Here is a 13700-nt window from a genome sequence, read left to right on the forward strand (position 1 = left end):
ATATATATATATATATATATATATATATATATATATATATATATATATATATAATTTTAGGCTGGATTACTGTAATGCTCTGTTTGCTGGCTGCCCAGCATCCTCTATTAATAAACTTCAGCTAGTACAAAATGCAGCAGCTAGAGTTCTTACCAGATCTAGAAAATATGATCCCCTATCACCCCAAAGTTATCCTCCTTACCCTGGCTGCCTGTTAAGTTTCATATTGAATTTAAACTATTACTTCTCACCTATAAAGCTCTAAATAATCTAGCTCCTTTTTATCTAAACAACCTTCTGTCTCGCTACAATCCAACTCGCTCTTTAAGATCTCAAAAGTCAGGGCTTCTGGTAGTACCTAGAATAGCAAAGTCGAGTAAAGGAGGTCGAGCCTTCTCCTTTATGGCTCCTAAACTCTGGAATAGCCTTCCTGATAATGTCTGAGGCTCAGACACAATCTCTCAGTTCAAAACTAGATTAAATACCTATCTGTTTAGCAAAGCATACACTCAGGGCATCACTTAGTAGGTTTCCACACAGGTTTCTGCATCTCGTTTATAAACACTATGAACAGCAGCTACGCTAATTATTCTCTTTATTCTCTATTTCCACCTGGGTATACTCATCCCGAGACCCTTAGACTATGAAGCGCCACTGATTCGATCCAAGACCAGCGACAAGATGATCCCAAGGTTTCCATAATCCTGGACCAGGCCGTTTCCTGAGCAGCTGCTGTGGTGATCATAGAGGAGTGGAGAGCATGAGACTGATTTCTGCGACGCTCCAGGGACAGACGAGCCTTCGCTGAGGTCCAGCTTCTCCAGAGCCTTGACTGCAGCTCTGCACAAGACGTTTGGCCAGTGGAGAAATGGTTGTGCCCAACTGAGCCACGTTTCTCTTAAGGTTTTTTTTATTCTGACCTTTCCCCAATTGGTGAAGGGTTTTCCCTGCCGCTGTCGCCACTGGCTTGCATGGTTCAGGATCTGTAGAGCTGCGCATCGATGGATTTGCTCTTCAGTGTTTGGACTCTCAGTAATAATTATTAGACCACACTGAACTGAACTTAAACTCTGAAAATTGAACTGACACTGTTTCAAACACTATAATCTTCTATGTGAAGCTGCTTTGACACAATTTAAATTGTAAAAGCGCTAGAGAAATAAAGACGAATTGAGTATATATATATATATATATATATATATATATATGTATATATATATATATATATTTATGTTAAATATAGATATTTATTGTCAGCATCAACAACATCTCTTATACAGTAACAAATGCTTTAAATGGGCTTTTAATGCATTTATTACTTTTTAAAGGCTGTAATGAACTGAATTGCATGAATGAAAACTTACACTGTTTATTTAACACTGTGCTTTAAAAGTGTGCTTTGACACATTCTTACATAAGTTCATTGTTCAATGCATAGTTAAAATAATACTTAAATATATTAACATCAAATGCTAAATAAATAAAATTTTCTCCGACTCCTGTGTGTAGGCTCAGTAAGTTGACTTTTATAGTGACGAATAATTTTTTACATTGCCTTTAAAGGGAAATAACTGAACATAAACATAGGAGGCTGACAAAAATGGTCGTTTTAGAAGAACATTTCAGATGGCGCTTAGAGGTTTTTGCATCTGAACTCTTCATATATAAAAGTATGGTAATAATACATTTAATATATTTAAATTAAGTTAACTTTTGGTTAGTATACTTGCAATGTACTTATTTTCACCTGGGGTCTCTTTAACTCAGTGAACACTAGCTGGCTCATTTTACTTATTAGCTTATATTTGAGTGTACTGTGCTGTGTAGATGTAACACTAGCACAAACTGAAGCATAAGTGTGTTTCCATTAGTTTTCCACAAAACTTTTCTGAGTGTTGTTAAAAACTGTTGTGAAATGAAGACATTTCCATTCTAACCATTGTTCTTTGGCTAAAGCTCAACATTTGCTGGTCAGACACTGAAAGAGCCCTGGTGCTAGTTCAGTAGATATTATAGTAGGATTACTCATATCAGTGAACACACTCTTATATTTCACATTATAGTCACACAAATGGCAGGGCAATGTGCTTTAAACATTACATGACGCATCAATATTGTTCTATAAAGGCTAAATTGAGTCTGCAGTCTGTAAAACAGATCTTCTCTGTGTTGTTTTGTGTTGTGTTCACACTTATTGTCAGATCAACACACAGATAAAGTAGTTCAGGCATGTTTTGAGTGCATTACAGTGCCGTATCACTACGCTGAAGGATTTGACTTGTGTTAATGCAAGGAGCCGGTGTGATGAACAAAGAGCAGGAGTCAGAGATACAGTTTATTGAAGACAATAGTTTACAGTTTGATCAGCAGAAAACAGCTTCAACACACTCCATGGGGTTCGCAGGCCGCTCTGCATACAGTCTCAGTTTCACAGAAATGATAGAAGAGCAGCACACATGTGGTCAGTGACCAAATCAGATCATCAGGAATTCATACTTCCATTGTTTTCTGACATGATGCTGTTTTCCGCTTCCACATTTTTTAAAAATTATGAGACAAGTAAAAATATACAATCACAGTACATTAAAAAGAAAATGGAAAGACAAAAAGAAAACATTTTAAAAAAAGAAAACAACAAAAAAAATTAACAGTAGGGGTATATACATCACATATTAAAGAAAAAGATTATATAATTGACACATTTCAGTTGTTTTTAAAGCATTTTTTTGTAAAAGAGTTAGAAATTGTTTTAAAGTAATGCTGCATTTCAGTGAGCAAGATATTAAAAAGGGTTTTTGGTTTGAAAATGTACATTTATGTATATACAATTTTGTTAATAACATAAGAAGATTAAGAAAAAAATATATTTTTTTATGTATAGCATCCGTTTTATTATTAACAAAACATTTTCCCATAGTAAGGAAAAATCTTTATCAACATTCTTAATAAGAAAAAGAAAAATCGTTTCAAAGCAAATTAGAAAAACTGCATTGCCAAAATAAGTGAACTAGGCACTTATTTTTTTGTGTTGCTTACAAAATGAACAATTAATATCAATATCTTTTTTATATCTTACTAAGAGAGTATTGACCGAGTGTGTATGGTGAATAGTTCTAAATGAAACTTCTATTATCTTATTTGTAATTAAGTAGCTATTTGGGATGAGCCATATTTGATTTCTTCAATCAATATCTGAAACAAAAGAATTCCAATAAAATAAAAAAAAGTCACATTTGGAACTGATACAGTTCCATTAGGAAATAACATCAGAACTTTTCAATGCAGATGGATGGGGCAACCATTACTGTTTCCAAAACAGTGAAAAGCCTTGGAGTAACGATTGATGACCAACTAAACTTCTCTGACCACATCTCTAGAACTGCTCGATCTTGCAGATTCGCACTCTACAACATCAGAAAGGTCCGACCCTTCCTATCTGAACATGCAGCTCAACTCCTTGTTCAAGCTCTTGTTCTCTCTAGACTGGACTACTGCAACTCTCTACTAGCCGGGCTTCCAGCTAACTCTATCAAGCCTCTTCAGCTGCTTCAGAACGCAGCAGCACGAGTGGTCTTTAATGAACCTAAAAGAGCACATGTCACTCCGCTGCTCATCCGTTTGCACTGGCTGCCAGTTGCTGCTCGCATCAAATTCAAAGCTCTGATGTTTGCTTACAAAGCGAATTCTAGCTTCGCTCCTTCTTATCTGCTCTCACTTCTGCAGATCTATGTGCCCTCCAGAAACTTGCGTTCTGTGAATAAACGTCGCCTCGTGGTTCCATCCCAAAGAGGGAAGAAATCACTTTCCCGAACTCTCGCGCTCAATCTGCCCAGTTGGTGGAATGAACTCCCTAACTGCATCAGAACAGCAGAGTCACTCGCTGTCTTCAAGAAACCACTAAAAACTCAACTATTTAGTCTCCACTTCTCTTCCTAATCTGCAATTGCCTCTCTGGCTCCACCGCTAACTGTATTACAAAAAAATAAATAAATAATTTACTAATGTTTTGCTTCGTACACTTTACACACCTGAAACTTGCCTAAAGCACTTATTCATTGTTGCTCTTATAGTTGTGTAAATTTCTTTTTTCGTCCTCATGTGTAAGTCTGCTAAATGTAAATGTACTGATTTGTTTGAAGAAGTTGCAGAGAAACTATATTTTCCTACCTTTGTAGTAGAAGCGTCTCAAGGGGGGAAGTAGAAGGATAGAGAATGCCTTGGACTAACCTAATAACTCCAGATGGTATGGCATCAAATACGACAGCAAATTCTTTAGGGGGGATGGGAGTATTGAATCGATTAAGAAATTTTGTTTATGAAATTGAGATAATTTAGCTGGTATTTTATCAGCATTATAGTTACAGAGTAATAACAATTAAGCCATCCAAATTAAGAAAATATGTAATTTGGAATAAAGTTCCAGATTGATGTTGGATTTTAGAGAATATTTTTTGTCCCATTTAATTTTGACAGTATTATTTAATGTACGGAAATCCAGCATATTAAGACCACCATTCTCAAAGCTCTTCATAACTTCTGCTTCCCACATTCTGCACTTCCTCCCGCAAGTGTCGCAGTCAGAGCTGCATGCAAATGAGGGCCGGCTGAAGCCTCCCCATTGGTCTATTAGCTCTAGATTGACACCTCCTCCCTCCAACCAATCAGGTGAGGAGGAAAGCTGACGTCACTCTAATGGCGGCTTCAACTGGCCCTCATTTACATGCAGCTCTGACTGCAACCCTCGCAGGAATTTGGGAAGCAGAAGCGGAAAACAACAAATGACAAACATCAAACATGGAAGAATGAAACCATTTCCTGCTGCTGAAAGCCTCTGCGTCATGCTGAACCCCTCGTGCTCCAAAATCTCCTCTAAAACAGGTCCTCTTTCAGGGTGGAAAGCATAAACTACACATATCTAGAACAGTCTTTATTTTTATTGGTTTTTTAGCCATGGCTGATCCAGAATCTGCTGCACTGTTTGCAGTCTCTGATCATCATCCCCAAGGGTAATGCAGGTATTCATAAATGCCATGAATTCTGTAACATTTTAAAAGAGAAAGTTAGTTAATGGTGGACACACACACACACAGCTCAATATTGACCTGAATGACTCCTGTTGTGCCCTAATGTTCAGTCTTCATGAAAATATAATATATATTTTCCTAATGTTGGCCTCATTTTAGAAACCGTCACCAAACCTCAAGATAAAGAAAAACATTGTTTTGGGTTTTTCTGCTGGTAAAATGTGGCCAGGGTCAATTCTGACCCATAAGTCAACAGGAGGGATGAACAGTGTCAGTCCCAGTCATCTTCTTACCTTCAGGTATGCTGGAACATTGTTTTTCTATTTCCCGCATGATGCCAAACAGCTGCTTCACTGTGTTTTTAACCGCCTTCTTTGGAGATATCCTTGTGTCTGGTGGGTATTTCTTTGGATCTGTCAGAAAGAGAGGTTTAGTGTTGAGCAAGCAGTTCAGCTAAAGCCCCATTCAACTGAGTCTCAGAGACTAATGAATGTTTTTCGGCTTCCTCCTGAAATAATCTGACTTACCATGACAGATGTGCATCCCACAGCCAAAATCAATTAGCTTGATTTGCAGAGGCCGGTCGATGACGAGGATATTACAATCATGAATATCATGATGACAAATTTTCCGCCTCAAGCACTCCTGCGCTGCTTTGACAATCTGCAGGATAAGCGTACGCGCGACTCTCTCCTCCAGGTGTTGGTGCTTCTGCAGGAAATCCTCCAGTGTTCTGCACGGGCCGAGATACTCCATCACCAACATTATTGTCTTACACACTTTCTGTAAGCAGATGCAATGAGTTAAAATAAAGCACACGACAGCAGTCCTCAGGTCAGTCTTTACTAGGCATGGGCCGGTATTAGATTGTGGCGGTATGATAACCTTGGATCAAAATATCACGGTTTCACGGTATTGTGATTACTGCTCTAATATGTAGTCTTTTTGAATGTCTGGGTAAAAGACAAACTTGTTCCCCTCTGAAAACAATATATTTTATTTTGTAATAGATTTATAATATTTTTTTGGCAGTAAACATGTCAGGCTAAATAATTCAAAAGATTAATTGACTTCTGCGGCCCTCATTTGTTTCAAAAACACTGATTTCTTTACTATTTAAAACAGCATTTTTGGATATTTATTCAGCTGGAGATACCGTTGTCCTAAAAAAACTGTAAATAATATATCTCACACAACGGTATTACAGAAAATTTGGCAGTTTTAAAACCTCGACTTTTCCATACCTTAAAAACAGTTATTGGCCCATGCCTAGTCTTTACACTGGCTTCCAGTTACATTCAGGATAGATTTTAAAGTAGAAATGAGTTTATTTTGCTTACCGCACCGGCATATCATTAACCCACAAGCTTTTCTGAAAACAAGACAAAGTTATTTACATGTCCAGAAATGCTTCTTGATTTAGGAATTTGAATTTACAAAATTAAAACGACAATAAGAAACGAGACAAACCCTCCTGCAGCGCATTGTGCATGAAATGTGCTGTATAAATACACTTACTCCTCTTGGCAATTTCTCCACTTTAACTAAAAACCATTCCTGGAGCTTGATGAGCAGCGGGCTGGGGGGATCTCTCACAATTGTCATCATGGCCACTTCGATTGGTATGGGTAACGGATATCCAGGCTGAAGATAAAGTGCACATTAGCTGCATATCAACAACATGTAATCCTGTTTTTCAATATAACTGTAAAAGAAAATCTGTAAATCAGCAGCTTTCCGTATTTTGTGATTCATGTTTTTTTTCTGTGTGTTTATTTATGCTTTTGAAATGCATTATGGGAGCTTGATGTTTATTATCTGCACTGGTTTTGTCAATTGTGATGTAAAAATCTGGTAATTCGGCTTCAGACGGTATTAGATTTTAATGTGATGAATTGCGGAAGCTTTGATTTTATCAAGATATTAAGCTGAGCTGTGAAACAGATTACTTTATCAGGTATGATTACAACAATACCTAGTGTATTGCTTATTAAATACATGTAAAAAAAGATTATAAAGTACAATAATAGGTAACACTATAATAAAGTATAAACTAAACTACTTTAGATAAATTAACTGATGTTAACGAGAGGACTTTACTGCACAGAGTTAACGAACCAAAGACAAACAGTCTCTGAATTCCCAAAGTCGTAGCCCAGATTAACATGAGAAAAGCATCATGTTTGAAAATAAATGGCTTAATAAGGGTTCAACATGTTGCAGAATAAAATAATCTTAAAAGACACTCTAAAAGTGTAAATAATAATTATTCATTATTGTGCATGTTCATTATTATGATATACTGAATTATTGAATATTGGCATGTGACTACTTTTTTCTGTTATATGTATATAAAGTCACTGTTAAACTGCAGAGTTAAATTTTCAGCATCAAAACTCGGCAGAGCACATATTAATTCCCATCATAACCATAAATAAACAGAAAACAGCAGTGAATCACAAAATGATCAGTAGATATTTGTATAACCACAGCCGCAGACAGACTCATCTATTAAATGTATTTTGTGATGCTTCAAATATGAATCACGCATGATGTTTTCAGACTTACCACATTGCTGTCAACTTCTGAAGTAGTCGACTTGATGATAAACTGTGGATGAAAAGTAGAATTAAACATGAGTGAGCAATCAAACATGATTTCTCTAAAGTTGATGTCCTCTAAACTGGACTAGGGTGAATAGACTTACCTGTTTGCCGTCCATTTTTCTGATACCACGATAGACATTGCCGTAGCAGCCAGCTCCAATATTTTCTTTCAGGTCATATTTTGCTTCCACTGAAAGATAAAAACAGCATGTTCATTTGAGACAGCTTCTAGTTATGCCTGAACAGACAGTATAAAAATAAAGCCATTTAACCCGTAACAGCCAACAACATAAACAAAGCCAATTTGCCCCGAATTAAGTTTTTTGAAACTTTTTTTAATTCAAAAGCCTTTTCCCAAAATATGTCAAAATAGTTTGTCACTAAAAAAATCACTCCATTTGCTGAAACTGAGAGAAAGTTGAGGCCAAATGACCCCAGTGTGTATGAAACAGCAACACAAGGGTTAAACAACATCAATCAAACATTAAAAATACATTCAAATGTACCAGAACCAGGAGAAGGCCCTATCCTCTGTCTACATGGCGGTCTTCTTTGTCCGGAAGGACCGGGAACATGTAACATACTTTTTTCCATTTATTAGCAGTAAATAACGCTCTCTAGGGTGTATAAATGAGTTTACTGCAGTTAATTATCTGAGTTTTCGCCTTGTCTGAGTATCAAATGAAAAGTTCCTCAATACACGTCTGTTCTGTCAGGCGTCTGGTGGATTCTGACACTCGCGGTGCAGAGCGCGTTCGATTTATGACGTAGCGTAGGGCCAGACCAAAGATGGGATGGGGGTCCTGTAGGTACAGGTGTTCGCGTTTATTCTTCAGGGTGTAAAAGGTGAAGTGGCATATTAACCTACTGTTTAGGGCTCGTGATAACATTATAAAATACGCGTGGACCTTATACAACTCTTTTGCCATCTCTGCATGGGGAAAAGAGGGAAGAATAAAGTTAATCACGCAAGGCCTGGCATGATTGATGTTTGACGGGTCCAACACGGCTGATTAATTTGAGGACTCTGCATCGGCCTTTAGCTCTGCACTGAATTTACAATGTAATACGGAATCACGATGCGTTGACTCTTGTCCAGAAGTCTGCTGCTAAGAAATCGAGAGCTCCGGAGTCTAATGTTAGTTGTCATGGAAACGAGGATGTCTTGGCGGCAGTACGTGAAGTTGCTAACCTATGGAATAAAATTTCTGTTATAATTATAAAATTCACGCATCTGCAATTATGAAACCGCAAAGGAAAACGGAACATAACTTGTGACGTTACTTTACAGACACGAAATAGTTTCACCACGGACACGAAGAGTACGAATCAAACAGCGACAGTCCACTGTCAAAATACATCACCGCGGTCACAGGCATTAATAAACGAGCCAGAGTCATCGATCACAACAGTGCGCTTGCGTGATGAGATCCTGAATCCTGACTGAAGGAAGCCCCCCGAACAAAATGTCTGGGCAGCTCCCACACACCGTCTCAGGTAAGACTTTTGTTAATCCCTCTTTGAGAACTGTCCTCCATGAGCTGTAATAAAGGTTGAGACTCAATGAGGTCCATTTTCGCTGTGTTTCTTAGACATTTTACAGAATCAAAATTAAGATCGGGCCGAGGATAGCAAGCTAAGTTAGCATAACGTAAGTGAACTTGACAGGCAGCGAGCGCAGAACTTCTCAGTGAATCACTTAACGGTGTTTAACTATAACATGGCATCTGTTGATTAAGTGTTTTTGAAAGCCAGATAGACTATTGATCTATTATAAAGAAGATATCAGCAAAAGGCAAGTTAAATATTTGAGGGTTTTTGCTTATTTTTATGACACTGAATCAAATCCATCAATTGTTTAAAAAACTTGAGATCTACGTTAATTTATCTTATTATCACCGAATGAGTGGGAAAATATATTGAATAATGTAATAAAGTCTGTGCAGATTAGCAATTGGTTAAATAAGTGACCCGGACCCATGGGCGTAAATCATGAGGGGCAGTCATTTAAACACTCGTATTTCATCTGAAAGCTGAATAAATAAGCTCCTCATTGATTTATGAGAGAAGATTATATGTTCAGATATACGTTTTTATATTATCTTTAAGTTAGCAATCCACATTACTAAGCAGAAATGACGTTTTTATATATTTATAGCAATTTACAAAGTCTTTATGAAGATAATTCTTATCTAAAGTAGAGTAACCTAACTTAAATAATTTGAGCAAATAGCCAAAAAAGTATATTTTGTCTCATATAGTGACTATTCCCTCAAATCTACCTGCTCAACATAAGACTCGTTTCTTAGTATTAGAAAAATGCCCAATATCTATCTGTCTGTCTGTTTTTAATTAGCTCAGATTATGTCCTGCTTACAAGCACTTGAATCTATGAAAACTGATCATACTAAGATTTTTAGCATAATAGAAAAAGTGGACCTTTTAAAGACTAAAGACTTTGATATTATTTTCTGCTGGATACCGGGCTGGTCATATGGGATGAGTTGGAAATGAGCGTGCAGATAAAGCATGATAAAGGAAGATAGAAGTTGGAGATAACAGAACGTAAACTTCCTGTGTCTGATGTTAAACCTGTTTTAAATCTGTATGTTAATGAGAAATGGCAGATGGAATGGGATGAATGTAGGAAAAACACATGGTATGAAGTGAATCCATTAATTAATGAAAGGAATAATTACCATTTTGAAAATAGACATGACCAGGTTGTTCATACAAGATGTAGCATCAGACACTCATGGCTTACACTCGCATATTTATGAAAAGCGGAAGAAATACCTATTGGTGACTTGTGTAAAAATATTTTACCGATAAAACATTTTAATATGTTTAAAATATTTCCCGAATAAAAACGTTCTCTAATATCATGTAAAAATACACATTGTGTTTTTAAATGATATTGGAGAATGTTTTTATTCTGGAAATATTTGAAGTGAGCTGTTTGAAAAGGTGTTTTACAATATTTATCTTTAATCTAACTAAAAGATTGTATATGACTGTTTTCAGTGTTGTTGCTTGCTACTTGTATGTTTTTTGTTGTTATTTTAAAATGTATGTTTGCTAAGATTGTTTACTAACTGCAATGAGCGTCATCATGCTAACTGATATGATATGATTATAAATTGTATATTTAGTACATGTTTTTTGCCATGAATATAGCCAATGCTGCTGATATGGCATTAAAACCTAAATAAAATCTGTCCATCCATCCATCCATCCATCGTTCTGTCTATCTATCTATCTATCTATCTATCTATCTATCTATCTATCTATCTATCTATCTATCTATCTATCTATCTATCTATCTATCTATCTGTCTGTCTGTCTGTCTGTCTGTCTGTCTGTCTGTCTGTCTGTCTGTCTGTCTGTCTGTCTGTCTGTCTGTCTGTCTGTCTGTCTGTCTACCCTCTTTAACCATTGTCAATCATAATTCTGCATGACTTACAGCTTAATTTTATGTTAATGTTTATCAGGTTCCATTTGGAGAAATAATATCTGCTGCTCAAAGCCTGGTGTCGAGGCTCACCAACACCCTAAGATCACCAGAGAACACAAACCAACTAAGAGAGATTAGTTCAACACAGAGAGAGAGGACAACATCAAGTTTCCAGAGCCAGTCAGTTCAGCAAGAAATGAGGTGTGAGATTCAGTGGATGACTGTATGTGTAGAAGAATCTAATGTGTTTTTTTCTCTAATACAAATTGTTCCTACACTAATGAGAAAATATTTGTAGGTCATTTCCTGGGTTTTTCCGAGAGGAGCGTAGAGGGAAAAGCTGTTTTGCACCATATAAGGGGCAATGTAAAAGCTTATTAATGTATTTTTACCTGCTGGACAAACAGCATGAAAAAACACCAAAAGGAGAGGCAGAAGTACATCTCACTATGGCTGGACTTGGAAGACAGCAGTTAAATGTGCAAGAAAATTTCCCCCATTCAGAGGTATGATTAAAGTTCCATGCCCTGTTATTTTGTATTTCTGTATTTGTTCCAAAATTATAATGTATTAATCAGGGATGCTCATTTCGGTTAATTTTGCTAACCGACAACCGTCGCTCATTAATCGGTTATTAACGGTTAACTGGTCAGATTACAATTAATTTTATATTAAACAAATTGACGTGTCTATTTTGTGTCTGACACATTAAATAATGCATTTTAAAATACTAATTTATTTTTATATGCTAGCACAGTGGTTCTCAAACTGTGGTACGTGTACCACTAGTGGTACGCAGGCTTCTTTCTAGTGGTACGCGGATGAATCAAATATGTAATATGTACATGCTTCATATATTTAAAGAAATTATCAAAAATGATTTATATACGAATATGATGACATAAAGCCTATATTTATGAGGTCTAGGCAACATTTCCAGGTGCTAACAAACCAGGAGTTATTTCTTTTTTAAACTGTACAGAGCTTAAGCTGCTTAACTAGACCTAATACGCTACTGTATTTCAAAACTGCTCATTATGGTGGTACTTGCAAAGACAATTTTTTTCCGAGGTGGTACTTGATGAAAAATGTTTGAGAACCACTGTGCTAGCATATTAATAATAGAACAAAACAACAGAGCATCTTTACGCACTTGCAGTGTTTAGCACAGAAGAACAGAATAAGAGAAGAACTAAATAAAATGAATAAAATAAATAGGACTGCCCTAAATTATTTTCACTTCAATAATTAATTTATATTACAAAACAAAAATACTGACTGATTCTTTTTAATAACCGGCATAGGCTGTTTTTTTTTCGCCAATCATGTTTTTTTTTTCTTCTGTCAAATAAAATCGCAGACTTTCTCAAATCGCCAGCTCCACGGAAAATATGCATTTATTTAATGCCCCGCTGTCATTATTATAATCACAAAACCTTTTTACATTTTAATAGAAATCATTATTTTAAAGAATATGTCCTGATATGGTTTCCTCTCTCTCTTTCTGGCAGTTCAAGTGCGCGCGCTGCGTGATGAAAAGACAACAACACGTGCGCATAGGTTGACTTTTTGTAAACAGTTTTGTTGTTTAAATATGATGTTACATTATTGTGCATACATGCTTTATAAGCTATAAAATAAAAGGTAAAGCCTATTTGTTGTGTTTATGATGCAGATCCAGGTCAACATCAGCGCTAGTTTGGCATCAACACGTCTGTTAAACAGCAATATTCTTCTTCCATTTTGCTTCTTTGGCAAATGTGTCTGTAGGCACGGGTTATACGTTGTCGTCCCGCAAGTTAAGTATGCCTTGCAGTTAAACAAGGGGCCGAAAACAAGGCGCACCTCACTGCCTTTATGTTGACAAGGAAAAAAGAAGAGAGGACCGCGCTTCTTCTCATGAAACGACTGAATCAGCTGGGTATCGATTGTGTCTGTGTTGTTACAATTGTAATATTTAATAATATATAATAAATTGATATTCAAGATTTGTATATTCATCCAGCTCTGGATAACTTAAAACAGCGATTAGACCTTCAGAGCGGCAATAATGCGTCCTGAAGTAAAGCGAAACGGCTATAAACTCTAGCAAGATAGAGTGATTATATGCAGAGCCATATTCCTTTATCTTTAAATAAAGTATAACTATAGAAACTGTGTTCATCTTAACTGAAAGCTATTCGTGTTTTCTGGCCTCACGCATCGCGCACCTGTCAGTCAGTCAGCACGTAACGCCAAAGGGTTAAACAGACTATACGGTTACAGAAAAGTTTGCGTTATAATCCACTTACCTTTTAATACATTTTGATGCGATTATAATCCGCTATTAAAAACAACAACAATAACTGAATGTTTTGAATGGATAATGTAGCCGTGGCGGGATGCATTTTGGTCCCCGCCATGGAAGAATGAATGTAGCGGAAACCATGCTCTTTAAAACTTCTCTGTAGTTGTCTTGACAACACAAACTGCTGCTCTGGGATGAGCCGCGAGCAAAAGATGCCCCTCTTAACGCAAAGGCGCATTCAATCGGCCCCTTATGCAGCCAAACTAAAAATATATCAAATAATATGTTTCATGGTTTAACTGATAGCATTAATCGGTTACAAACGCACC

The 13700-nt window shown here is 36.6% G+C and overlaps 1 protein-coding gene and 1 long non-coding RNA gene across 7 annotated transcripts in view; one reads left to right on the forward strand and one right to left on the reverse strand.

Moving 5' to 3' along the window:
* Positions 1-2322: 2322 nt before the first annotated feature.
* LOC141378256 (serine/threonine-protein kinase pim-2) overlaps positions 2323-13700 on the reverse strand; it is an 83140-nt gene continuing 71762 nt past the window's right edge. For 3 of the 6 annotated variants that reach the window (XR_015511739.1, XR_015511738.1, XR_015511737.1), the window contains 7 exons: positions 7732-7820; positions 7593-7634; positions 6543-6668; positions 6365-6396; positions 5552-5807; positions 5318-5437; positions 2323-5037 (listed from right to left, as the gene is read on the reverse strand). Coding sequence is in view for 2 of the 6 variants with exons in the window: in XM_087287455.1 (XP_087143581.1) it covers positions 4934-5037; positions 5318-5437; positions 5552-5807; positions 6543-6668; positions 7593-7634; positions 7732-7820; positions 8137-8224 (825 nt within the window). In the remaining 4 variants the exon portion in view is untranslated. Of the gene's footprint in view, positions 5038-5317; positions 5438-5551; positions 5808-6364; positions 6397-6542; positions 6669-7592; positions 7635-7731; positions 7821-8136; positions 8369-13700 lie in introns of those variants that run through there. The other 3 variants (XR_015511736.1, XM_087287455.1, XM_087287456.1) reach the window with 3 other exon arrangements.
* On the forward strand, positions 8388-11285 carry LOC147833417 (uncharacterized). The gene is made up of 3 exons (XR_015511799.1): positions 8388-8804; positions 8922-9127; positions 11122-11285. It is a non-coding gene; the product is annotated as an uncharacterized LOC147833417 (long non-coding RNA).

Source organism: Danio rerio, chromosome 16, assembly GCF_052040795.2.
Source record: "Danio rerio strain M-AB ecotype USA chromosome 16, GRCz13ab, whole genome shotgun sequence".
NCBI lineage: Eukaryota > Metazoa > Chordata > Actinopteri > Cypriniformes > Danionidae > Danio > Danio rerio.